Source organism: Globicephala melas, chromosome 16, assembly GCF_963455315.2.
Source record: "Globicephala melas chromosome 16, mGloMel1.2, whole genome shotgun sequence".
Classification (NCBI taxonomy): domain Eukaryota; kingdom Metazoa; phylum Chordata; class Mammalia; order Artiodactyla; family Delphinidae; genus Globicephala; species Globicephala melas.
The window spans coordinates 13,427,482-13,452,052 of NC_083329.1; the positions used below are offsets into that span (position 1 = coordinate 13,427,482).

At 49.5% G+C, this 24,571-nt stretch overlaps 1 protein-coding gene across 1 annotated transcript; it reads left to right on the forward strand.

Moving 5' to 3' along the window:
* The first annotated feature begins 7,975 nt into the window (after positions 1-7,975).
* VAX1 (ventral anterior homeobox 1) lies at positions 7,976-13,652 on the forward strand. Its single transcript, XM_030839348.2, has 3 exons — positions 7,976-8,217; positions 9,393-9,580; positions 11,431-13,652. Exons 1-3 carry the CDS (start codon positions 7,977-7,979, stop codon positions 11,995-11,997), a joined length of 996 nt encoding a protein of 331 aa, XP_030695208.2. The 5' UTR covers position 7,976; the 3' UTR covers positions 11,998-13,652.
* The last annotated feature ends 10,919 nt before the right edge of the window (positions 13,653-24,571 follow it).

Genomic DNA, 24,571 nt, shown 5'->3' on the forward strand with positions numbered 1-24,571 from the left:
AACACTAACAGTCCTCTCATTTTCTTTTCCTCTTTTCCCAAATACTGAGTGCCCCACCTTGTACCAGGCACTCCCTCCTTTTTGGTCCTCTTTTCTTGTCTGGGCTAATGGTTTTGCTGAGTGACCTTGGACGAGTCAATTCATCTTTCCACTTTCCTTGATCCCTTTGGCTGTGTTGCAGGGATCTAACACAAAACATCTGGGAATAAAACTATGCTCATGCTCAGTTCTGTATTCCTGTGTTAATGATCTCACTTCTGCCATCTTTAAGTAGAGAATGAAGGAAAGTCCACATTGCTTTCACACTGATATAATTTTGCATCTCAAACTTACAGTGATTTCTCCCTTATTATAAAGGAATTCAGTGTGACACACATGTAGTTTTTCTGAGTTTATTTTATATTAAAATGTTTCTCAAAGCTTTTATGTGCTTCCCTGCCCTCTTAAACAAAAACTCAATTTAATCTTTTGAGGGTCATTTCCCTGAATATCCACTGTCACATTGCATTCTACTGCTTTCACGCCCTCAAGAGCACTTGAGGTTGTAGTTACTTGTGTCCAAGCAAAGTCACCCCAGATTGCGATATTTCAAGTTACTTGGTCTGTTTTTTCTCTCTCTCTCCAAGCAGTACTTTCCCCTCCCATTTGATGTCTCTAATCTTCTGTAGGCTAGGAAATGGGAGAGTTAGGTTTGTTAGAATTAGTCCTAAAATAAGAGTAAGTAGGCTTTGAATGAGGGACTGAGAAGGTCTCCTGTAAGCCAAGAACCCAGGCTGTAATTTACACTCTTTGATACACGCATTTTAACTACTTGATGGCCTTGTCTTCATCCTTTTCCGGTTGTGGCTCTCTTCTAGATGGGATGAGGTTTATAAAATAAGTGATTTCTGGGCAAGCATTCTTGCACACTGAAATAAAAACACTTTACAGTTCTGATACAGGGAGTTCTTAGAGATTTGCATGGAGTAGGTGTCAGTACCTGCTTGTTGAATAAATGGCTCCAGCAGTTTTTCAGGCAGTAAGAAATTTTAGAAAATGATGGGTTTAAAGACGCTTTGAAATACAAATGTACTCCTGTTAGAAAGATACAAAGTTATAAGCCAAGTTTCCTGGAAAACCTCAAAGTTCTCTGTGATCCAGAAAATGTAATAAAATCAGTCTTTCTTTTCCTTTTCCCAGAATGCTTCACCTGGAGAATGTCACAGCCAACAAGCACCTGTTGTCATTTTCCATTTACCACCCTAAGTGCAAATGGGCCTCTGATTTCCTGAAGGTGAGAGCAGAACATGTTCATTTGCATCTTTATTTTTTAATAAAAAGAGAAAGTAATTTAGGGCTTTGTACCCTGAGGTACATCCCAGTGAGGTAGCCCCATTCAATTTACAAGAAGTGATGATGAACTTGGCAAAGACCACGTTGGTTCCATTTCTAGCTGTAACAATTTTATTCTGTTTGGTATTAAGAATGACATGCTAAAAAAAAAAGAAAGAAAGAAAGAATGACATGCTATGTTTTTTATTAGTCCAGCCTACACTGTGTAATGTCTGAAATAGAGAAATTACAAAAATAAACTTATGAATTATCCTTTAGAATTTGGTTATTCCTTAGGAGGCATGATATAGTTCATTGGTCAAGATCATGAATTTGGGTTTAGGATGGTCCTGGGTTTGAATCCAGGCTGTGGATTCCTAGCTGTGACGCCAAGGACTAGTTGCTTAACCTCTCTGAGCCTCAGTTTCTCATCCAAAATATGGGTGTTTCAGTTACCTATTGCTGCATAACAAACCCACCCAAAGCATAGTAGTTTAAAACAACAGCAACCATATATTTTTTCAAGATTCTGCTACTTGGACAGGGCTCTGCATGGATGGTTCATCCCTGCCTCACATGAAACTGTTGGGATCCCTTATAAGGTTACATTCAGCTGGAAGTTCACCTGGGCTGCAGCATCCAAGATGGCCTCACACATGTGACTGGAAGGTGGTGCTATCAGCTGGGGTAACTCAATTTTCCATATGGCCTCTCTTCCTCTAGTAGTCTAGATAGGCTTCTTTATTGCACAACAGCTGGGTTCCAAGAGAGCCAGAACATAATCTGTTCGGGCTGTTTATGACCTAGCCCCAGAACTGGCACAGTGTCACTTTCACCTCATTTGATTGATCAAAGCATGTCACGGGCCACATTTACTGAAGTGGAAATAGACTCTATCTCTTGATGGGAGGAATGGCAAAGAATTTATGACCATTTTTAATCCAACACAATGGGTATACGCAATTGTCCTTTTCTCAAAGGGTTGTTATGAGAATTAAATGAGATTATAGCAGTCAGTAAGTCCTTACTAAATACTAGTTTTCATTACTGTTTTATAGTATTGAATCAGTATGAAGCCAATTATCTTTGCCATTTACTATCTGGACCTTTCAGTTACTCTGTCTGGCTCTTGGTTCTTTTTGCTATCTCTGGTTCTATCTAACAAGTGCTAGGCCTATGGGGAATGTGCGAGTAAAAATAGTAATAGTAAATATTTATTCACAGTGTTGGCTATGGGACAAGCAATATTCTAAGCACTTTGCTTATGTTACAAACAACCTGGTAAGTAGTAGGGCTACCCTTATTGTGCAGATAGGCTACTGAGTCACAGAGTAGCAAAGTAACCAGCCTAAAGCCACACACCTAGTAAGTAGTGCAGCTGAGATAGGAACATAGGAATCAGACAGCCTGGCTGACCCCGGAGCCCTGTTTGTTTATTATACCACTCTAAGGCCCCTTCCAACTCAAAAATTGTATGTTGCTTCTACCTACAAAATATATAAAGTAGTTGAAAGAACCTAGTTTCTTGTTACAAAATACAAAATTGAGAAATGGAGTCCAGTGGGATTATTTGCTGGCAATGTGGTCAGAATAATTCAGAATTTAGCTCTCTGCCTTTTGGCTAATACTCTATCTTTAGCTAAAATGGGAACTAAATATCTGGATGTAAGGCTGTGTTTTTCACTTTGGATATTCAGCACCAGTTCTTAAGTCAATTGCTTCTCCAGTGCCCTGACTACTTTCTGTGAAATGGGGATAATGACAATTAGATGACATTGAATTCATCACCACATGCAACTTTGATTGGGATGAAAGTCTCCGTATAAATACTAGATGTTCCTGTTTTTAATTAGTCATTATTATCAGGTACTCTGATTCATTGTTACAGAAACTTAATTTCTGGTTGTATTATCTCCCCTGGTGCAGTTCTTTTAAAATGATGTCTTGGACATTAAGTCATGCTGTTCCCAAGCCACTCATAATCTAAGCGGATCTCAGATTTTTCCGCCAGCTTGTTTTCCCCTCCTACCTCTTTCTGAAATAAGAAATGAAGACGGAAAAAGGAAGCAATATGTAGTACCTGTGACCCTACCTCCTGCCGCAGTGACGAGGGGGAGGCATGAAATATGACAAACGCCCCCAAGGCTCAGATTATGATGTAGTTTATACGGCATTGCTCCATCAGTTCCAGAGAGAACATTCATTTTGTTCAGGTTCTGGGAAAACTGGGTGGTGGTGGGAATGCAGTTTTAAGTCAGGAGACCAGGATTGTAGCACACATGCCCCCACTAACTAGTTGTCTAATCCTTAACAAGTGACTTGGTCTTTCCAGGCTCATTTTCCTCATCTGTCAAGTCAGATGAAGGTTATGGAATAGATGATCTCTAAAAATTCTTCCGTCTCTACAGTTCTATTCTGGGTCTGTATGCACCTGCAGACATCGATGTGGGATCGGGAAGGGTACCAGGGAGGGAGGCACATTTAGTCAAGAGCATAAAACACTTTTACCTGGAGCAGCCCTGTGTCCTCAGGTGTTGTGTAGACAGGCTTGTCTCAGATTATCCAAATAAATGACTGGATTCTCTCCTTTCATTGCCAATGGACACACAGCTTTAGTTTTTTCTGAGAGCAGCAGCTGCTTTTCTGAAATTTCCATCCCAGGGCTTCCATCTCCACTCTGTCCTCTCAGAAACCTGTCATGGTTTTTCTGGATGGATGCCCATAGAATTTTAATCCAGTCACAAAAAAGTACTATGCATAACATAAAGCAAAACCAGCTTATGGGTTGTCTGTTTCTTTACTGAATTTGTTTACTTCAAGGGCTTGGAACATAGAAGGGCATCGTTCAACAGCACCATTTGTGCTGCCAGCCCAGAGCCATGGCCAGGACCAATGAGTTCCTTTAGTTGAGGATTTGTCCTTGAAGATGTGGAGAGAAGGCCTATATGATTTAGTGGGCACCCTGGGTCCTGCCCCAGGTCCTGACACTTCCTGACTCTTGGTAACTGGCTGCTTAATTAAACTGGTTGTTTCTCCATAATGCCCCATTATCTTCCCTTCCCCAATAAGTATTTGCATTTCCAGTAAGGGGTGGAGGGGGGAACTCCCTGTCCTCAGGAAGCTTCGCAACTTAAGCTCTCCTAATTTAAGCTAACTTTAAAAGGTGTAGTTCTCCAACTTTAACTTGTGGAAAATTCCCCTGGGGAGGCAGCCAGAAACGCACATTCCAGGACCTTGCTCGTAGACGTTCATTCAGTAGGTTTGGAGCCGAAAAAACTGCATTTTATTCAGTCCAGGGCAGCTTGATGTAAGAGGGTGATAGACTACTAAGAAAGGCTCATGGCTAGAAATAAACAGCATTATCAGAAACAAGAATTTCATGTTTGCATTTGTATTTGTTGTTGTCTGGATAAAATTCATGTAAGTTGATGCCTAATACTCAGGATTCCTGGCATTAACATTAAGGTCCTTGCTCTGTATCTCTTTGACACACATCACCAACACTGGCAGATTCTGAAAACTTTAAACAGGCATATTAGTGCCTCCCTGGCCGAGAGGTTAAAGAAATGAGTTTATGCACCTGGTAACTGACTGCTCAGTAAATAGTTGCCACTTATATAACAAAATATGCCATTATTATCCCCTACAAGACGGGGGAGGGCAAGAGTGTCCGAGGCCCAACTTCAAATCGGTATCTGGGATTTGGCCACAGTTGGGCGTATCCTCTGGTGCGGGGGAAACGTGGCCATGGATCTCCCGGGCCACCACCCCGGGACAGCCACCAGGGCGTCCTTACTACAGGCAGCAGTTCGTTGCTTGGCTGGTTCACCCTCCTAGACCTAAAATATGAGGCGGTGGGTTGGGCGTTTTTATTTTTAAAGACTTCCCTCTGGGCCTTTGACCCGGCACCGCAGGTATAAGCATGGATTTTGCGGGCCGTGAAGCTGGGTGCGGCCGGGGAGGATCCCTGCGATCTTGGACTCTCCGCGGCCGGGAGGTCTCCGGAGGGAATAAAGAGGCCCCCAATCCTCCTGGGAACCCGGAGCGGTTGGGGTGGGACCCCTGGCCAGAGCCAGCTGGAGAGTTCGAGGCCCCACCCTCCAGGTGGCGGGGAAGTGTCGGTGATCAGGAATTTGGGGCCTCACATCTCCCCGCCCGCGGAGGCCCCAGTAACTGACTCTGGTTGAGCGCTGCAGGTAAACAAGGGCCCCATCCACCGCCCAAATCCTCAACAGGAGGACCCGAATCCCAGGGACCAGCACTGTCAACGCGGTAGCGGGAGACCCCGCGGCGGCGCCCCGCGTTGGCTCGGCCAGCGAGGGAGTGAAGCCCTCGGGGCCTCGGAGCGTCAACCTGGGCGTTTGAGCTTTGCGGCAAGTCACTGGAGAGTTGGCTGGATTTTGTCCCAAGCCCACGCCACATCTTCAGGACAGGACGGCCGCAAGGACCCCTCCCCCCATCCACTCCCACCCGTCCCTACCGGACGGCCCCGGGAGAGCCGGGACTCAAAGGCACTTTCCACCCCGAGGCCTAGTTGGCGTGGGATTTGGAGGGCCGCCGCCCGTGCGGAGGAGGACTGACGGACCACCGGTCCGCTGGGGACCCGGGAAGCCCGCCGCCCTGCGGAGAGTAGCTCGGGACAATCGCGTGCTCACTCACACACACACACACACACACACACACAGACACACACACACGTACACACAACCCCCAACCAATGAAATAAAGTAAAAGCCCAAGGTCTGCCTCCGTAGACAGAGACGCCCCCCGGAACCGGACCGAGCGTGGGTTCTCCCTGGGGGCCAGAGGGGCTGGGGGAGGAAGGGGGAGGGGGAGAGAGCAAAGGAGCCGGCTGAGGGCCCCTCATCATCTCCGCCCCCGATGCTTGCTGGAGTCCGGCTGGGGGACGGCGGCGGCGGCGGGAGGGAGCGGCGGGCAGAGCCCCTCCGATCCCACCGCACACACTCTTACCCCTTTCCCTCCCCTCCTTCCCTCCCCTCCCCCTCTCCCACCGGCTCGCCGCGACCCCCACTCCAGCCCCCTCCCCTTCCCCTTCCCCGCCCGCCTCCGCCCCCATTCTTGGAATTGTGTGGAAAAATTCTCAGCCAAACCTCCCACCTCTCCTCTTCCCCCACCCCCGCCCCACTCCCCACGCCCTTTAAAAAGCCCCCTTTCCTCCCCGGCCCCTGCACTCTTTGTGAATGAGGGCAGGGAACACGGCCCTTCCCCCGCCCAGGAGCCACGCCAGACCGCCGCACTCAGAGGACTGTTTGTTAATAGTCCAATTAGATAATTGCCATCTTTCACTCCTTTTGCTCCGCATTTCCCATAAAGGAATGAATGGGGAGAGCGGCGTGGAGAGGGCTTCTGCCCCGGCAAGGTGACGAGAAGGGCTGGAGCATGCTCCTTGCACAAGGCCATGCGCTTGAATTGAATCATTGTGGCCTAATCAATGCTCTTATTGGATTACTGGCTGTTGCTTTTCTCAAAGATATTGTAGCAGAGACAATGAAATAGCTAGGGGAAAACTTTTTTTTTTTTAAGCAGATCTCACAGTTCAGATTTTCTCGGCTCTCTCTCCCTCTCCCCCTCTCTCTCCTGCTGGACTCTCTGAGTACAAAGCTGCCCTTTGAATGGGCTGCCTCAGGGCTGCTGGAGGTGCAGGCATGAAAAAATCCAACTGGAACTAAATGAAGAGAGGTGGCAGTTTAAGATGGCTGTCAGCTTCGAGGTGTGTTAAGGAGTTGTTTGGGACGAAAGCTTGGCTTTTTAGAGGGTGGGGGAAGTACTTTTGGGGAAAACTTTTTCTCCACCCCCCCCCTTTTTTTCCCCTCCTAGAGGCGACTGCTTTCTTCTGCCGCAGGGTGTGTAAGGGTTTTTGTTTTTTGTTTTTCTTCCCCCCTCCATCCTCATTCAGCTCTATCTGTCGAGTGTGGAGAAAACCCCTCTAGCCAGTGTGTGAGCAGGAGGGTCAAAGGCAAAGGGAAAGTTAATAATGCCTGCTAACGGTACTAACAATTCAGGATGAATCTTGTCAAAAGTTTTTCTGGAAGTGTGGGTCTTTGATTGTGTGTTTCCTGAAAGCAAGACCAATCATTTCCGTTTATTCACTGGCTAAACCCCTACTTGATTGGGGACAAGGACAGAAACCATCCATTACGGTCTGATATATTATCCAAACAATTTAGTGTATTCATGAGGTAGCCGAAACGTGGAGGCTGCGAAATTACCCGTAATCAATTGCAACAGCGAGTGTGCGTCCCCCCGGGTGTCGGACAACTGCTACTCGCAGTCTCAGTAATAGGCGGGAGCCGCAGCAATTCGGAGTTGCGCTGCTCGCTACCTGATCGCCAGGCTGGGGACAGTGGACGTGCTCAGAGGACGCGGGCGCTGACGAGGCGGCTTCGCCGCTGCTCCACCGGGATCCACGACCAGATCCGCCGCCTCTCCGCGAGCGCGCCACTCGGCGGTCGCCGCTGACCTGCCCGCGGCCGCCGCAGCCGCCCCGCGGGGGCATTCATTCTTGCCGCTTGCCTCTCTCCGGACCGAGCGTAGGGGCTGCATTGTAGCGGTTTTGTCTCCCGTCTGCTTTTTTTTCTCCTCCCCCCACCCCCCTTTTTTTCTTTCTTTCTTTTTTTTTTTTTTTTGTTGCTCTTGCCTCTCCTATGTTCGGGAAACGAGACAAAATGGACGTTCGGTGCCACTCGGACGCAGAGGCTGCCCGGGTCTCCAAGAATGCGCACAAGGAGAGCCGGGAGAGCAAGGGCGCGGAGGGGAACCTCCCTGCCTCCTTCCTCAAGGAACCGCAGGGCGCCTTCTCTGCGTCGGGCGCCGCGGAAGATTGTAACAAAAGTAAATCCAATTCAACCGCGGATCCGGAGTACTGCCGCCGGATCCTGGTCCGAGGTAGGAATGGGGCAGGGCTGCGGGGGGCGTTCTTTAGGGGCGACTCAGGGGCTCGAGCTGCGCGCCGCCACCGACCCCGGCAGCCCGGGTGGGTCTGCCTCCTGGGACTTAGGAGAAAGTTGCTGGCCCTCCCCGTCCCGGGTGCGGCCAGCCGCTGGGGATTCCCACCTGGGACGCGCGCTCTCCAGGAGCTTCGATCCCTTCAAGCCTCGAGAGGCCCCGCCGGTTTGGCTGCTGGGGTAGCCGAGGGACTGTGCGGGAGGGCCCAGGATCCAGGCTGCGGCCTCCGACCCGGGAAAGAAGCCGGAAACTCTGGAGGACCTGTTAGCATCCTGCGGACCGGAGGACCTGCGGGGAGCCCGCTCGCGGGCTCCCGCACCTTGGCGAGTTGAGCGCGTCCGAGGGGGCCGCGGGCGCTGGAGAACAGTCGCGGACCAACGGCTACGGCCAGGCCAGTTGGCGCGCTGGGCCAAGGGGCACGGCGCCGCGCTCGGGCCTGGCCGCCGCCGCTGGGAGAAGCAGCCAAGCTGGGTTGCCAGGCCGCGGATGTCGCTTTAGTGCTGGCCTCGACCCCGCTCTGCTGCGCGGCGTGCGGTCGGCTCCGGCGGTGGCGGTGGTGAGGCCCGGCCCCGGCCCGGCGCCGCCCCCGCCAACTGATCGCCAGGCCCTGCCGGCTCCGACTCGGTCCCTCCTCCTTCCGCCGCCCTGGTTCGGGAGGGAAGGAGACCCCGGGATGGGGGTGGGAACCGCCGGAGTGCGGTCTGGTCAACATGCTTCAGAGCTGGGGCCGGCAGGATCTGAGCTGGTCAGTGCGGGGACCCTCAAGCTACAGGGGACCCAGTCCACGCAGCCGAGGCCCCCAGACCAAAAGGAACGTCAGCCGATTTGGAATTGATTTTTTTTTCTCCCTTGTTCGGAGGGCTCTACAAAGGCCAAGTCCGATTCCCCTTCCCATCAGCTGTGTGGAGTTAGTCCCCCCACCACCCCCACCCCCACCCCCACCCCCAAGCACATACAGCGTCCTTGCTCCCCGGCTGTGGCTGCAGGCCCAGCAGCCCGACTTCCCACCTCCGGACTGCTGGCTGCTGGTGACTGTGTCCCAGGAGCCAGCTCGGGCCAGGGGAGGTGGAGGAAGGCAGGAGGGTTCTTGTGCCTGATTATCTCCCCTTCCCCAGATGCCAAGGGGTCCATCCGAGAGATCATCCTGCCCAAGGGCCTGGACCTGGATCGGCCCAAGAGGACGCGCACTTCCTTCACCGCGGAGCAGCTCTACCGGCTGGAGATGGAGTTCCAGCGCTGCCAGTACGTGGTGGGCCGGGAGAGAACCGAGCTCGCTCGGCAGCTCAACCTCTCAGAGACCCAGGTACTCAGCGGCCAGGCTGCACACAGCTCAGCATCAGCCTCCTTCCCCTTCACCCCCAGCCAGCTCTTCCTCACCACCTAGCTTGACTCTGGATAGAGCTTCCCAGGTGAGGCGGAGAAGATAAGGAGGATGGGGAAGAAAGGGCGAAGGCTTTCTCCCTTTCCTAAGCCATCCCTTTCCCCCTCCACCCCAAATCTTCCTGGCCTCTAGCCCAGGAGGCCCCAAATCCTATCCTTTTGGATTTCTTTTTGGACCCCAGTCTTGAGAATTCCCTGCTTGTCTCTGCTCTTGGAGGAACCAATGTTTGCCCCTGTTTTGGCCACAACATTTTGGCCAGATTTCCAGGCACACCCCCTCTGGAGACCCTAGCCTTACACAGTACCCAGGCCCATTCAGCAAGAATGAGGCTAGGGCCAAAGTCCCCTGTTCCAGAGCATGGGTGACAACTAGGGATCAAGAAGTTGCATATTCCAGAGATCTGCCTTTGCAGACCAGGCTGCCCCAATGCTTAAGGCTTTCCCTGGTCTTGAGCTGGACTCAGCCCCATTCCCAGCCCTGAGCACCCACTGTGGGCACCTAGGAGACCCTGTCTTAAGTGCCAGTGATGTGTGAGGTATGGGATGGGAAGCAGATCTGGGGCCTTGGGAGCCAGCACTGACAATTGTGCTTGAGGTCTTCTTTACATGAAATCCATATGATGCTACTGGGGCTGACCACATGAAGTCTGGGCCCAGGAGCACTTTACGGCCTGAGAGCTTTGTGTTGTGGGGTTCATTTAGGGCCTCCCCAGGGCATGGTACCAGCTTGGCCTACAGAAGGCATATTTCTTTCTGAGGACCAGTCCCTTGACCTGTGCCCAGCCCTGAAGTGGGTGGGGAGCATTTTAGGTATGGGATCTGGGCAGAAAGCTGAGAATCAAGGACAGAACATACTGGATGTTCGAATTTGAGTTGGCATGGTAGCTTTTTCCCTATTCTCTCAGCCACCATCCCTCTTAGTTTACAAAATCTAGACAGAATAACCTTTCCCTAGAGCTGCCAAACTCCATTCTGGGCCACCAGCTAGGCCTGAAGAGGGGCAAAGGGAGAACAGGAAGTAAGAGGGGAGGTTGACGGAGAGAATTTAGTCCACTCCAGCCTACTGACTTCCTCCCATGACTCCAAAGTTCATGATGGAGAGCAGCTGAGTTATAAATTAAGGGTATCACTCAGCCCTTTCGATTCACCTGGTGGTGAGGAAGCTTGGCCTGTAAAGTTCATCCTGCACCAGTTATTCAGTCTATAGCCTGCTTGCTGCTAGTTCACAGTCAATCTGACCCTAACAAGCAGGAAGTAGCTTCTCATAGCCTTCAACAGGAGGAGTGCTCTGGGGCTAAATTCGAGCCAGTTGGGCCACTCTCCTCCCCATTCACCCTCACTTCCCACTTCCCGAACTGCATCCTTTAGGCCTTACACCTCCTGGAAATGCGGGCTTTTATGCAGCACTGATCCATAGTCCCGCTGCGGGTAGTGCGGCAGCCCAGTGAAATAACTTCTGGTCTTCCTTCCAGTTAGGGTCATGGACATTTTTATTTCTTTGTTATTTGTAACCCAGGCTGGCCTAGGCCTGCTTCCATGACCCGGAAGCGCAGCGTATGGGAGCTGTGTCCCCCTCTTGGCGGCCCTGACTCCCCGCCCCGCCCACCCGCCCCGCAGCTCCCGGCCCGACTTCTTCGGGCTGGGACTGGGACTGGGGCTTTGGCTGAAGTTGGGGGAGGGCCCCCTGGAGCCCTCGCGCTCCGGGAGCCCGCTCCCCTTGACGCCCGTCTCCCTCTGCCCCTCTCTCCCACCCTCCCTGCGCCCGGCGCGCAGGTGAAGGTCTGGTTCCAGAACCGGCGCACGAAGCAGAAGAAGGACCAAGGCAAGGACTCGGAGCTGCGCTCGGTGGTGTCGGAGACGGCGGCCACGTGCAGCGTGCTGCGGCTGCTGGAGCAGGGCCGCCTGCTGTCGCCGCCCGGCCTGCCTGCGCTGCTGCCGCCATGCGCCACAGGCGCACTCGGCTCGGCGCTACGCGGCCCTAACCTGCCGGCCCTGGGCGCGGGCTCTGCCGCGGGCTCGGCAGCCGCCGCCGCCCCGGGTCCCGCAGGCGCCGCGTCCCCGCACCCGCCGGCAGTGGGAGGCGCTCCGGGCCCCGGGCCCACCGGGCCAGGAGGACTGCACGCGGGCGCACCGGCCGCCGGCCACGGCCTCTTCAGCCTGCCCGTGCCCTCGCTGCTCGGATCCGTCGCCAGCCGCCTTTCCTCCGCCCCGTTGACAATGGCCGGTTCGCTGGCCGGGAATTTGCAAGAACTCTCCGCCCGATACCTGAGCTCCTCGGCCTTCGAGCCTTACTCCCGGACCAACAATAAAGAAGGGGCCGAGAAAAAAGCGCTGGACTGATCTTAAGTGTTGTCCTGTATTTATATTTATAGTATCTATCGTGGTGATATTTATGGATTCACGCGCATTAGGCACCCGGGGCCCCTGCGCTGGGCTCCCGGCTCCCAAGAGGCCTCTGACAGCTCTCCTTCCCCACCAGGCTCTGCTACCAATATTACCCCATTTGGGCTATTTTTTCCCCCTACCGTTCCTCTGTGTCCTCCCACACCCACCCTTCGCCCCCAACTTCCTTCTGAATCCAGGAGAATCCAAAGAATTGGGGGGAAAGCCCGAGTTAGCCAACCTGATGCCCCAACTAGTGCCTGGCCCTGGAGGGTAAAGTCTGGTTCTAAGGCCGGAGCACAGGACATCTGCTCTAGATCGAGCCACTGCTGCCGTTGATTATTCTTATGGATATCTGAAAAAGGAAGCTGCGAGCAGACCCCAGCTGAAAAGGCTGACAGAGTTCATTAGACCAAAAAGGAGGACGTTCCTTCCTCTCGCCAGAGAAGCCCCTGGGCCCCACTTTGCGGACTTCTCGAGACAGCCGGTGCACACGCAGCTTCCTGGCTGGACAAATCCTGCCGAATTTTCTCCCCTTTAAAGAAACTCCAATCACAACCACCCCCGACCCCAGGAGACAATAAACCAAACATCGTGATGGGCAGCGGCAGTAATAAATTTGATCTCATCAGCAATAAAAGGAGAGTAAGAACTACCACACAAAACCAAATGGAGTGGAACCAGTTTTTAAATACTCATAACGATGGAGTTTAGAAGGCGTAAGAAAATGCAGGATACAAAATGCGTCCCAGGGCAATACAAAATTAAAGTTCTGGGTGTAATGACTTAAAACAGGAATTTAAAAGGGAAAAGCAAAAGAAAAGCCTATGCTGCTAAGTGAAAGAAAATTCAGAATCTTTTCCGAGGCTGCGCCGGGAGGCGGCCGACAGCTTCACGCTCCTCCAGGAGAGAGAGCTGTGCAGCTGGCGGCAGCTCCCGGACGCTGGCGCTTCTCCCCACCGTCTCCCTTGTTCCCGGACCCGTGGCTCCGGGCAGAGTTGCTAGGTTTGGAAACAGATCAGTGCCCATTGCCTCCTCTCGCCCTCTCCCCGGATTCACAAAACCCTCCCAGCACGCAGGAAACGTCCCGATTTCAGAGTTCTTTGCGGACGGGAGGCAGGGACGCAGCCGGGGACATCAGGGCGGCCCGGCCTCCTCTGTCGGTAGTCTCCATATCCCGATCAGTTCCCTGCGTGGATATGAAAGGCATCCCTCTCCACCGCCTCCCCTAAAACACCCCAGGGTTTCGACGGTCCCAAGTCAGAAACCCGGACCGCGACGCTGTCGCGGCCTCACGCCCTAACCGCACAGCCACGGCCACCCGCATTTTAACCAAAACCACAGACCCAGACGGCGAGGTGCCGCAGTGTCTAGAATGTATTCCTCCATCCGAAGCGAGCGCAGAGCATTTTAAAAATAGTAATTTTATTGTAAATTATTTACGTCGGAAGCTTTTTTTCCTTTTTTCTTTTCTTTTCTTTCTGTCTCTCTTTTTTTTCCTTAGGCAAATAGTGAAGAAAATAATGAACGATTCAAACGCGGGTAGGTGTCACTGAATCCTGGCTACTAACTTTGTTCTGAATGTTTTGGATATTTGGATGTTTTGTATTTATGTGGTGAGAGTGAAATATATATATCTATGATGATAAATGAGGTGTATTTTTGTCTTGTATTTGAAGGATTAAAAAAACAAAAAAGAAGAAGAAAGAAGAGCCAGCAAGTGATGAGTCTCCGAGTGGGGACCTGAGGCAGAGGGTGGCAGCCCCGGCAGTGCCGGGCCCTGCCACTGGTACCGAGAGCGCTTGGGATGAGGTTTGGGGAGGGTTTCGGTCCGGGAGACAGAGGCGCCTGCCGACGATGTTTGTTCTGCTTCCTTTCACTCTCTGGCTCTCTGTCCCAGCGGTGTCGAACCATCAGGCCCTCCCTCCTAGATCTCCCACTTGGTGTTTCTTGGTTTATTTAGGAATTTGTCTCCGGAAACCCTAGAGCTCCTGCCTAATAACACCCCCAGCTTCTAGAGTTTTCCAGCCGCAATCTCCACGCCGGCAGTATTTTGGATTTGTGCAATCACAGGGCCCAGAACAGGGAAGCTTTTCCTTTCTTCTGACTTATAATAAGTCTCTTCGCCGTCAAAGAGAAACTTTGAAGGAGCAAGAGAATAAAATAGTTATTAACTCCTGCAGAGACCTCTCCCCCCACCCCACCCCACCCCAGTACATACAACATACACAGTGGTGACGGATGTAGATTTTGCAAACAGAAATCTGGGGAAGCTAGGAGGGCTGGGGACGGTACTCCAGGGCGCGCTCTTCTAAAGCTGAGCGGCGGGCGCGGCAGCTCCAGTCCCCTCTTCGTGGCGCCTGAACCCCTGGGGGGCATGGGGGCTCACAGTTCTCCTGGGGACACCCGCACAGGCCAGGCCCCTCGGCCCCCCACGCGTGCACTGGGCCTAAACCGCGAGCTTGAGGCATCCGAAATAAGGCGGCGGCACGGTGTGGGCAGCGGAGTTCCTGAGCTGAGTGTGCGATGGGCCCTACCGAGTTTAGGACCCTTGCCGTCGGCTCAGAGCTCTGAGAGATCAGAGCAGCCGCAAAGCCCAGACAGTTCACTTTTGTTTCTCAAAGTCGCTACACACCCCTCCCCCCCCGCCGCCACTTTCCCTCCTCTACCCGTTCCGTCTACCCTTTGCGTTCCCTCTGAGGACCCCTCTCCTCTGGTGGGGTCCCAGTCTCCATTCCCTTGTTCCTCCCCTTTTCCATCGCTTTTCCACAGTCCGGCTCTCTCCCTTCTTCCTTTTTCTCCACCTGGAGACTTCCAGTGTCTCTCTCTTTCTCCCCGCTTTTGGATTCCTCTGTCTGCCCGGGTGGCCCCAAGGCCGATGCGTGGGTGGCTCTTGCTGCAGATTCATGGCTGGTGGCTGAGGCCAGCAAGGGGAGAGAAGGGAGTGACAAGGTGGCATCATTTTATAGAACAAAGGAAAGCACAGAATCGCAGCTTCAGGGTCCCCAGGAAGCTCAGCCCCCTCCCCCAGGAGCCTCAGCCTGGGGAGTCAGCAAGCAGGTCCCTCAGCAGCCCCCCACCCCACCCCCGCCTTTCTCCTTTTTGCTTTCTTATCCCTAAAAGGAGAAAGAACAAGTTAACCCATCTCCTCTCTGCTCTCACCTCCCTTCCCCTCCCTGGCTTTGGGAGAGCTGCTGAGCTTTTCACCTGCCACTCGGAGTGGAGTTCTCCTTCGACTCTTCTGCGTAGAACAAGAATTACAATTTTAATTAAAAAACACTTATAGACAATTTATTTCATTTTAGTGCCCGTCCTGTTTCCTCTCCTTCCCCAAGGGCCTTCAGCAAGTTGCTTTGGTCCCTGGAGGCTTCTAGTGAGGTCTCTGGCTTCCAACTAGTGACTCACAGGCCAGGGAGGAGGCAGGTGACCTCTATGAGAACAACTGGCCCCGTCTGGGAGAAGGTGGAAGGGACTTCTGGGGTCATGGAGAACAGCTGGAGGTAGGGGTACTGAAGGGAATCTCATGCTCAGGCCTGCACAAAGCAATATCCAAGTTAGCTCAGAGCAGAGGAGAAAAAGAAAAAACCTCTCACCAAACTCCTGTGAGTCTGGCGGTCAGGTGTGGCAAAGGTGAGGGAAGTCACTCCGGAACTGGACGTGTGCTCATATCCATGCTTGCAGTTGGTCTAACTCTGAGCCAGAATCTGTTCGTAAGAAGCAGCATTTAGCGGCCCTTTGTAGTTTACAGCCTTTTGCATACACCATCTCTATTACTCCTTACTTTCAGAGGTCCAGCCTCATTTCGAAGAGCCACATACAGGCTTGGAGCCCTCAAATAACTTGCCGAGGGCCAGTAATCAGAGCACAAGACTATAAGCTCCCCCTAGGGTCAGGGCCCTCCTCTTTCTTTTTCTTCCTCCTTCTCTCCCTCCCTCTCCTGTCTCTCCTTCTCTCACTTCCTTCTTTCTTCCCTTTCCCTCCCTTCCTTCTTTCCTTCCTTTCGTGTTCAAAGTGTCTGGCTCACGGTTAATCGAACTCTTTAACCTATTTGCTTCCACATCTGCCAACTCCTATTTCCAGGCCTCTTTCTGCTACACCAGCTGCTGAGGATTTACTTGGTACCTTCATCAGGAGGTCTGAATTTCTCCCTTCTTCCTGTTTTCTTTCCTGCCAGTACCCAACTCCTTCCCCCTACTTCCCTCTAGAACAGACATCTTTAAACCTCCTTACACTCTTTACCTTACACTTTCTAAAAAACTTTTTTTAATTGAGGAATAACATTCATATAGTAAATATGTATATGGTAAAGTACACAAAGCTTAAGTATACTGTCAATGAATTTTTACACACACACACACACACACACACACACGCATGCACGCGCGCGTGCGCACACACACACTTCTTGAATTGTTCCAGTGAAACTCTTTCAACTTCTCCTCTTGGGCCACGTCATGACACAATGGCTTTTTCTCCTGTTTGAAAAGAAGTGGTGTCATATTGGTGTGATGTTTTTTTTCACAGAAAACCACTCCAGGAAGTCCTTTTAAGGCTTCTTGAAAGCATTAGAAATCAGGTATCTTCCGGATCTCCTGCAGTCCTGAGTTTAAGTGACTTAAATCAAACACCTGATCAGAGCTGTCTACTAAGTCAGGGTTTCTCAAGATACAAATGAAAACCATCTGCTACAGATTCACTTGGGAACTAGTCGAAATGCAGATTCCTAAACCTCAGCCCCACCTGATGAATCAGAAACTCTGGGGGTGGGGTTCAGGAGTGTGCATTATTAACAAGTTTCCCAAGTGATTCTTATCCACACTAACATTTGAGAGCTACTGTACTGAATGGCAAACTCCCAAGACACTGCAACTTCCAGCATCTGGCCTGGGACCTGGCGTTTGGTAGGAATACAATGCATGTTTGTTAAACAAATTAATCCACATTTTCTGACACAAGTTTCTTGGATCACATAATACTATTGTAATTTAACACCATTTCTACATTGGGAAATCCTTACATATCAGAGTGTTTTTACTTTAATAGGTTTCACTTCGATGAAGCAGGAGAGGAAGATGGATAGATTTTGGTGGTTTCTCAGGTCTAAGGGAAGGTCTTTTATCACCCTAACTGGGACAATCTTGCTGGACCAGATGCTCCCCTTTAGACCTGGGAGTTTGGGGGGGCAAGAAGAGAGTCCTCCATATTCACTGAAAGACACTCAGGTGCACTCTTTTCTTGGTGGCAACTGAAGGTGCTGTTGGAGAGACATCAGAGCTGTGGAAGGAGCAAGGCCACCAGGTCCAGAGGAACTGGCGTGGAATGGACATGGAAGCTGAAAATTACTTTCATATTCTCTGGTTTATTTAGTTGATATGAAACTTATTTTCTGTCTAGAAGCATATTTGCTTATCTTCTTACCCTGAAAACAGAAGACATATGTTGTGCTTTATGTGGTAGTGTTGTATCCATTCCTAGAAATAACAGCAGCTCACACACACACGTTCCTCAGTATCTCACAAGGCCCAGGATGATGGTTTGCTCCACTAAGAAAAAGTAATTAATCTTAGAGGTTACTAGTTACAGACTCTCCAGTCACAGTGACATGGGTTCAAATCCTAGACCCACCACTTAATAGCTGTGTAATCTTGGACAATTACCCAGCTGCCTGCTTTAAGCCTGTTTCTACATGTGTCAAATGAAGATAATAATGGTAGCTACCTCATAGAATTTTCATGAGTAGTTAATTAGATAAGGCATTAAAGCATCTGGTACAACCTAGTATCAACATTCAAATATTAGCTATTTATTATAAGACTGTGTCAGTGTGGTAGCTGATGGTCTGAAACTCTCTCAGGGCCTTAATTTCCCCATCTGTAGAGTGAGGGGGTTAGCCTTAAGTCCTTACTCAAGGAAGGACTTGGAATTGTGGTTGAGCCAGTCATAATGGAGTTTACTCTCCCTGCCTTTAGTAAGGCCATCAGTAAGAACAGCACTTTCACTAAAAATGATAAATTATTATTTAAATGACTTGGCGGACGGCCTTCAGCTGTCAGTTGTCAGACAGCCCTCAGTTGTCAGTCTTTTTTGGGAGTTGCCTCAGCTGAAGAGAACTACCTTGTCCAAGGTCATCCCTAATTTCCCAGGGTGGCTTCCAATGACGGAGAGACCTGGGGATAAGCCTGATCCTCTGCACTCCAACTTTGGATAGTTTTGAAGGGCATCCCATCTTCCCAACTCCCTGAAGTTCTATTTATCCTGTTTCCCCATGGCTTTTCTCTATCATTGCAGGTCTGTATTTTGTTCCTTTCTTTTTTTTTAATTAAAAAGATTTTAATACAATTTTATTTTCCATTTACAGTTATTACGAAATATTGACTATATTCCGTGTTGTACAACACATCCTTGAGCCTATCTTACACCCAGTAGTTTGTACCCCCCCCCACAACCACTAGTTTGTCCTCTATATCCGTGAGTTGCAGGTCTGTTTGTTTTGTTTGTTTGTTTTGCCGTACGCGGGCCTCTCACTGCTGTGGCCTCTCCCGCTGCGGAGCACAGGCTCCGGACGTGCAGGCTCAGCAGCCATGGCTCACGGGCCCAGCCGCTCCGAGGCATGTGGGCTCCAGACGCGCAGGCTCAGCGGTCATGGCTCACGGGCCCAGCCGCTCCACGGCATGTGGGATCCTCCCGGACCGGGGCACGAACCCGTGTCCCCTGCATCGGCAGGCGGACTCTCAAGCACTGCGCCACCAGGGAAGCCCGCAGGTCTATTTTGAAAGATCTTTTGGCAGTTGGGGGAGACCCCAGGGGAAGTGGTGTGGGAAGAGGAGCACACGGATTCTGCGGCACAGGTCAGTCGGTGAGTTCACTGCAAAAGTGACAAGAGGATGACGGTGGTGCTGGTGGTGGTGTCAGTTGGTGCAGTAGCAGAAGAAATGGAGAAGAGAGGATGGGTTCAAGGTATTTTCTTAGGTAAAATCAACAGATCTTAGTAATCAAATGGAAGTGACGGAAAGTAATCAAATTTGAAACTATTTTCCTTGCGTCTGGAAGGGAATGAGATGAGAAGCTTAAACCCAAGAAGGGGCTGGGGCAGAGTTGTCCTCAAGGCTGTGGCGGCAGCTACGAGTTCCGGAGGAGGCTTTGGACCGGAAGGCAGGAAGGCCAGAGGGCGGGAAAATCACGGAGCATGCGCGCTCCGCGCGAGTCTGCCGGAAGCAGTAGGCGCCTCTTCTCCGCGGCGGGAGGGCGTGAAGGAGTTACCGGGCCTCTGGGCTTCTTGTTTATCTGTCAAGACCTCACGTCTCACTCCTCACCCCTTGCTGCTCTTGCCAGTCGACGGGCCTAGGACGCACTCGCATGCGGTGCCAGCTGCCAGGAAAGTGGAGAGTTGGACCTGGTTTGACGCTTTGGCTCCAGAGGCCTTGACCTCAGCTGAGCCTGCCTGTGCCGCCCTGTTGCGCGGCATGGGCAGAAATAATGGAAACGCCCTCCTCGGAAGTCGGGCTCTGAAGAGGTCAGCAGTGACCAGGGCTGTGGAGCAACAGGAACTGGCGTGAGGAGGTGCGGCCGCCACCCCTGGAGCCCCCGTCTCCACCCAGCTGCTCAGCTCGTGAGAAAGGAGAGGGAGGTAAGCCGGACGCCATCTTTCTTTCCATCCTCCAGATCAATGCTCTGGGTTCTGAGCAGCAACACAGGCTGGGCCCGAGTCGTGGGCCCGCTCCCTCTTGGAAGGAGAGAAGCAGGAGTGAGGAGTTTGCTAAAGGTGCCTAGCAGTGAGTGTCTGGGTTTTGCTTTGTTTTCCTTTTTTCCCGTTTGTTAGTAAGACTGCCGTCGGTTAGATAGGTGGTCCGTAGGGAAGTTCATCCAGCCCATTTTACTTAGGGCCAGACTTGGTCCGTTCCAGGGAAGAGCTAAATGCAAGTTTAATGTTTCCATCCCAGATGTCAGTGGATGCTATGGAGAGCAAGCCCAGAGGGGTGAGCAAAGGCAGCCCGGGGAGGAATGGGAGGGGAGAGGGAATAAAATGAAATGGAGTGAAAGGAGGTGGGGCGGGAGCGCGCCTTGAGTAGAGGTGAAAGATGAGGCTAGAAAAGTAGCCTGATTAAGAAAGGTCTTGAATACCAAGCTAAATATCTTCATTCTGTAGGCAAACGGGAGAATTTTGGTAGGGCAGCAATGGGAGGAAAGTTGCGTTCCTGGATCATGCAGGTGCAGACAGAGGAGACATGTTAGTGACTCTTGAAGTTAGGTATTGAGATCTGAAATTAGGCTACAGGTGGTGATAATGGAAAGTAGGTAGGCTTGTTCTTGATCTCATCAGTGATGGAGGCTAGGGGTAAGTTAATGCACCGATACCAGCACTCCTTTCTAAACAAAAGCATTATTTCATTTTAAGATTCTTTTCCTGATCTTCCTATGAACATCTCTGTTCAGAGACGAGGGAGGGTGGCAAGGGGGACTTCCCTGGCGGTCCAGTGGTTAAGACTCTGTGCTTCCAACGCAGGGGGCACGGGTTCGATCCCTGGTTGGGGAACTAAGATTCCCACATGCTGTGCAGCATGGCCAATAAATAATAAAAAATAAAATGACAGGTATGGTTGACTGCAAAATGACCATCCCCCCCCCCCAAAAAAAAGGAAAATACAAGCCAAGAAAAAAAAAGAGGGAAGGTGGCAAATAAGTTTCAGCTCTGGTTCTAACTCTGATTGATTGATGGTGGCTGCCTGCCATACTAAGTTGCAGAGAATTCTAAGGCCTCATTAAAACTCAGTTGGAAAAGTGTGCCAATCCTTAGTGATGTCTACTATAGCCATAGGAGATGTTTTTGTAATTCTGAGACAAATATAAGTGACTCAGTGGTCAGGCTGCTTCTCTAGGTTCTGATTAAGGAGTTGGGTCCAGTTTTAGCTCAGTAGGTTTTCTTAGCCAGGAAGGTCATGGCAGAGTGGGGAGCTGATTCCAAGTAACTCAGGGCAAGGTCCTGCAGTAGGTATCCCAGTCGTCACGTAGACCCCCACAATCTGGCCATAGTAAGAAAACTTGGGCTTTGAATTCCGTCTCCGTCTTTCATTTAGCCATGTGAACTTAGACAAATTACTCAACCCCTTTCAATCAGAATACTCATCTGTAAAATAGAAATATATTACTTTTTCAACCTAGATGTAAATTGTTTAACATAGTGCCCAACTATGAACTCAACAAATATTAATTAGCCTCTTTCCATTTTGAACAAAACCTTGTCTTTAGGTCCTAAGCATCAACTTCTGACTAGATTTTCACTGGGCAAAATTATATAACTGTAATTTTTGTGAAGATTCACTGAGATGTTGGATGTGGAGTACGTGACATAGAGTAGGAGAATCCTCTTTGCAAATTGGTAGAACAGAGGACACACTTTCAACAGTTTGGTGTCTCCAGAGCATTTTTTTTTTTTCGCGGTATGTGGGCCTCTCACTGTTGTGGCCTCTCCCGTTGCGGAGCACAGGCTCCGGACGCGCAGGCTCAGCGGCCATGGCTCACGGGCCCAGCTGCTCCGCGGCATGTGGGATCCTCCCGGACCGGGACACGAACCCGTGTCCCCTGCATCGGCAGGCGGACTCTCAACCACTGCGCCACCAGGGAAGCCCTCCAGAGCATTTTTTAAATGTATTTTTACAAACACACATGCACACATACACACACCCTCAGTCATACATTTTGTTAAAGTTCTTGTTTTCCCTTGACATAAATAGGTTCATATTATACATATTGTTTTGTGACTTTCTTTTCATGTAACACAGTATATCTTTGAGATCCTGTTATGTCACTGCTTATAGGCCTATTTTATTAACTTCTCTAAATTTTATAGTGTGGATGTATCATAGTTTGCTTAGCCATTCACTTATTGATGGAAATTTGTATTCTTCCTCTTTTTTATTTTTTTTGCCTTTACAAATATATTTCTGAGAACATTCTTGTGTCTCTGCACCTATACTGGTATTTCTGAAAGTGGAATTATTGGGTCAAACAATATGTATTTTAATAAGTTTAATGGTACTGCCCAAAGATTAAACGAATTTATATTCCCACTCACAGTTTTTGAAAGTTAGTCTGGGTAATTTAATGTCTACTACTGGATATGATATGTCTAAGACTCTTCTGTGTGCTAACTTCTCAAGGAATTGGTGTTGAAACTGCATACAACATAAATTCCCTGAAGGTACTGCAAAAACATAGTTTGTTTCTTCTCTTTTCTGGATTGATTATTAATCTTATAGATCATTTAGGATCTCTTTTAAAACTAAACAGATTTATATTTATTTTCAAAGTGATAAAAAGTTAAAATGTCAAGGCTTTTTGTAAAAGAGCAGTCCCCTGCCCTCATTCTCAAGCTGTAACCACCTTAAATTCTTTTGAATGTTTTCTTTTACTTCTTAATTCCTCCCCTTCATCTCCTTTATATGTCCATAGTTCCTCTCCTCCAATACTCACAGTTTAGTTTAACTTTTTGCGGGGGCTAGACCAACATTTAGTATTTACATTATTATGGCAATATAAACCCTATTCATAGTTGAGCTGTTTATATATTATGAATCCATTTTTTGGGGTACAACTTTTGTTTTCTGTGGAGGTAATTGTTTTTTAAACATTTTTTGTTTAATTGGTTCTCTGTGTACTAGTCACGAATTCATTTTAAAGTCTGCCATGAGTGTAAATCTTCCAGTTAGCTCATATGCATCAAATATTCTCCCAGTTCCTTCCTTATTTTTGGAGACATCTGTCTTGGTGTTTCTGTCCAGCTCTAATGGGGACTGCTGACTCTCTAAACTGGTGACACAGCTGTTTTCCTAGCATTTTTCTTTGCTATTGTCCTGGGAATCATTCTCTTTTCCTGCTGCTTCTTTGATGATTTACGCCCTTGTTTTGGTAGAGCACTTCCTTCAGTGGCTCCTTGAGACATGGCACATGGACGTAATTTTTTGTTGTTGAGAGTTTACATGTCTGAAAGTGGCCCTATTCTACCTTTACACTTACATGATTATTTACTTGAATGTAGAATTCTAGGTTGGAACTGCCTTTTCTCAGAATTTTGAAGACATTGCTTTATTGCCTTCTAAGCTCCAGTGTTGCTGTTAAATCTAATGCTCTTCTGACTTGTAATTTTTTTTTTTAAATGTGATTGTTATTTCTCTCTGGAAGTTTTTATGATCTCTTCTTTATCCTGGTATTTTGAACTTTCAAAAAAGTTTGCTTGAAGTAGGTCCTTTTATAGCCATTTTGCTGGTACTCAGTGGGCCTTTCATATCCTTCATTGGGAAATTATCTTGAATTATTTCTTTGATAATTTCTTTCTCTCCTTTCCCTCTGGCCATTTTCCTGGAATTCCTATTATTTGGATATTGGATCTCCTGGACTGATCTTGTAATTTTCTTATCTTTCCTATTTTCTGTCACTTGGTGTTTTGGATGAGTTAATGTATTATAAAGTGCTTGGGACAGTGCCTGGGCAACTTTATCTTCTAATATAAGATTAGAAGATTTCATTCTGCTAAGATTTTCATTTTGGCTATTGCATTTTTCTTTTTTTTTTGCGGTATGCGGGCCTCTCACTCTTGTGGCCTCTCCCGTTGCGGAGCACAGGCTCCGGACACGCAGGCTCAGCGGCCATGGCTCACAGGCCCAGCCGCTTTGCGGCATGTGGGATCCTCCCGGACCAGGGCACGAACCCATGTCCCCTGCATTGGCAGGCTGACTCTCAACCACTGCGCCACCAAGGAAGCCCTTGGCTATTGCATTTTTAATATCCAAGAACTGTGTTTGATTTTCTAAATCTGAATTATACAGTATGGCATCCACTAGTCACATGTGGCTACTTAAATTAAAATTAAGTATAATTAAAATTGAGTTCCTTAGTTGTATTAGCTACATTTTGAGTGATCTATGGCCACATGTAGGTGGTACATACCATATTGGACAGTGCAAATGTGGAATATTTCATCACAGAGAGTTCTTTTGGACAGTGTTGCTCTAAATTTTTAAAAAATGTAATATCCTGTTATTGTTTCAAGAATACACTCTCTTTTATCTCTGAGAATATTAATGATAATTTGTTTGAAGTTTCTTCTATCTCTTTTATTCTGTTAGATTGCTCATACTTAATATTAGGACACTAAAAACCTGATTGGAAGCTTTCTGTGCATGGATGGGGCTTGTTGATATTGAGATTTACCACATGGTGATCTGGAGGGGATATTTTGTTAAGGACCACTGAATATCAGTATCTTTAGGTCCTTTCTTTTTTTTTTTAAAAAAATATTTATTTATTTATGGCTGTGTTGGGTCTTCGTTTCTGTGCGAAGGCTTTCTCCAGTTGCTGCGAGTGGGGGCCACTCTTCATTGCGGTGCGCGGGCCTCTCACTATCGCGGCTTCTCTTGTTGCGGAGCACAGGCTCCAGACGCGCAGGCTCAGTAGTTGTGGCTCACGGGCCTAGTTGCTCCGCGGCATGTGGGATCTTTCCAGACCAGGGCTCGAACCCGTGTCCCCTGCATTGGCA

Bases quoted from the DNA above. Each gene is read 5' to 3' on its own strand.
- VAX1 (XM_030839348.2), top strand. From the start codon at position 7,977: ATGTTCGGGAAACGAGACAAAATGGACGTTCGGTGCCACTCGGACGCA. The intron at 8,218-9,392 runs GTAGGAATGGGG...CCCCTTCCCCAG, and splicing joins CCGCCGGATCCTGGTCCGAG to ATGCCAAGGGGTCCATCCGA. The intron at 9,581-11,430 runs GTACTCAGCGGC...CCCGGCGCGCAG, and splicing joins TCAACCTCTCAGAGACCCAG to GTGAAGGTCTGGTTCCAGAA.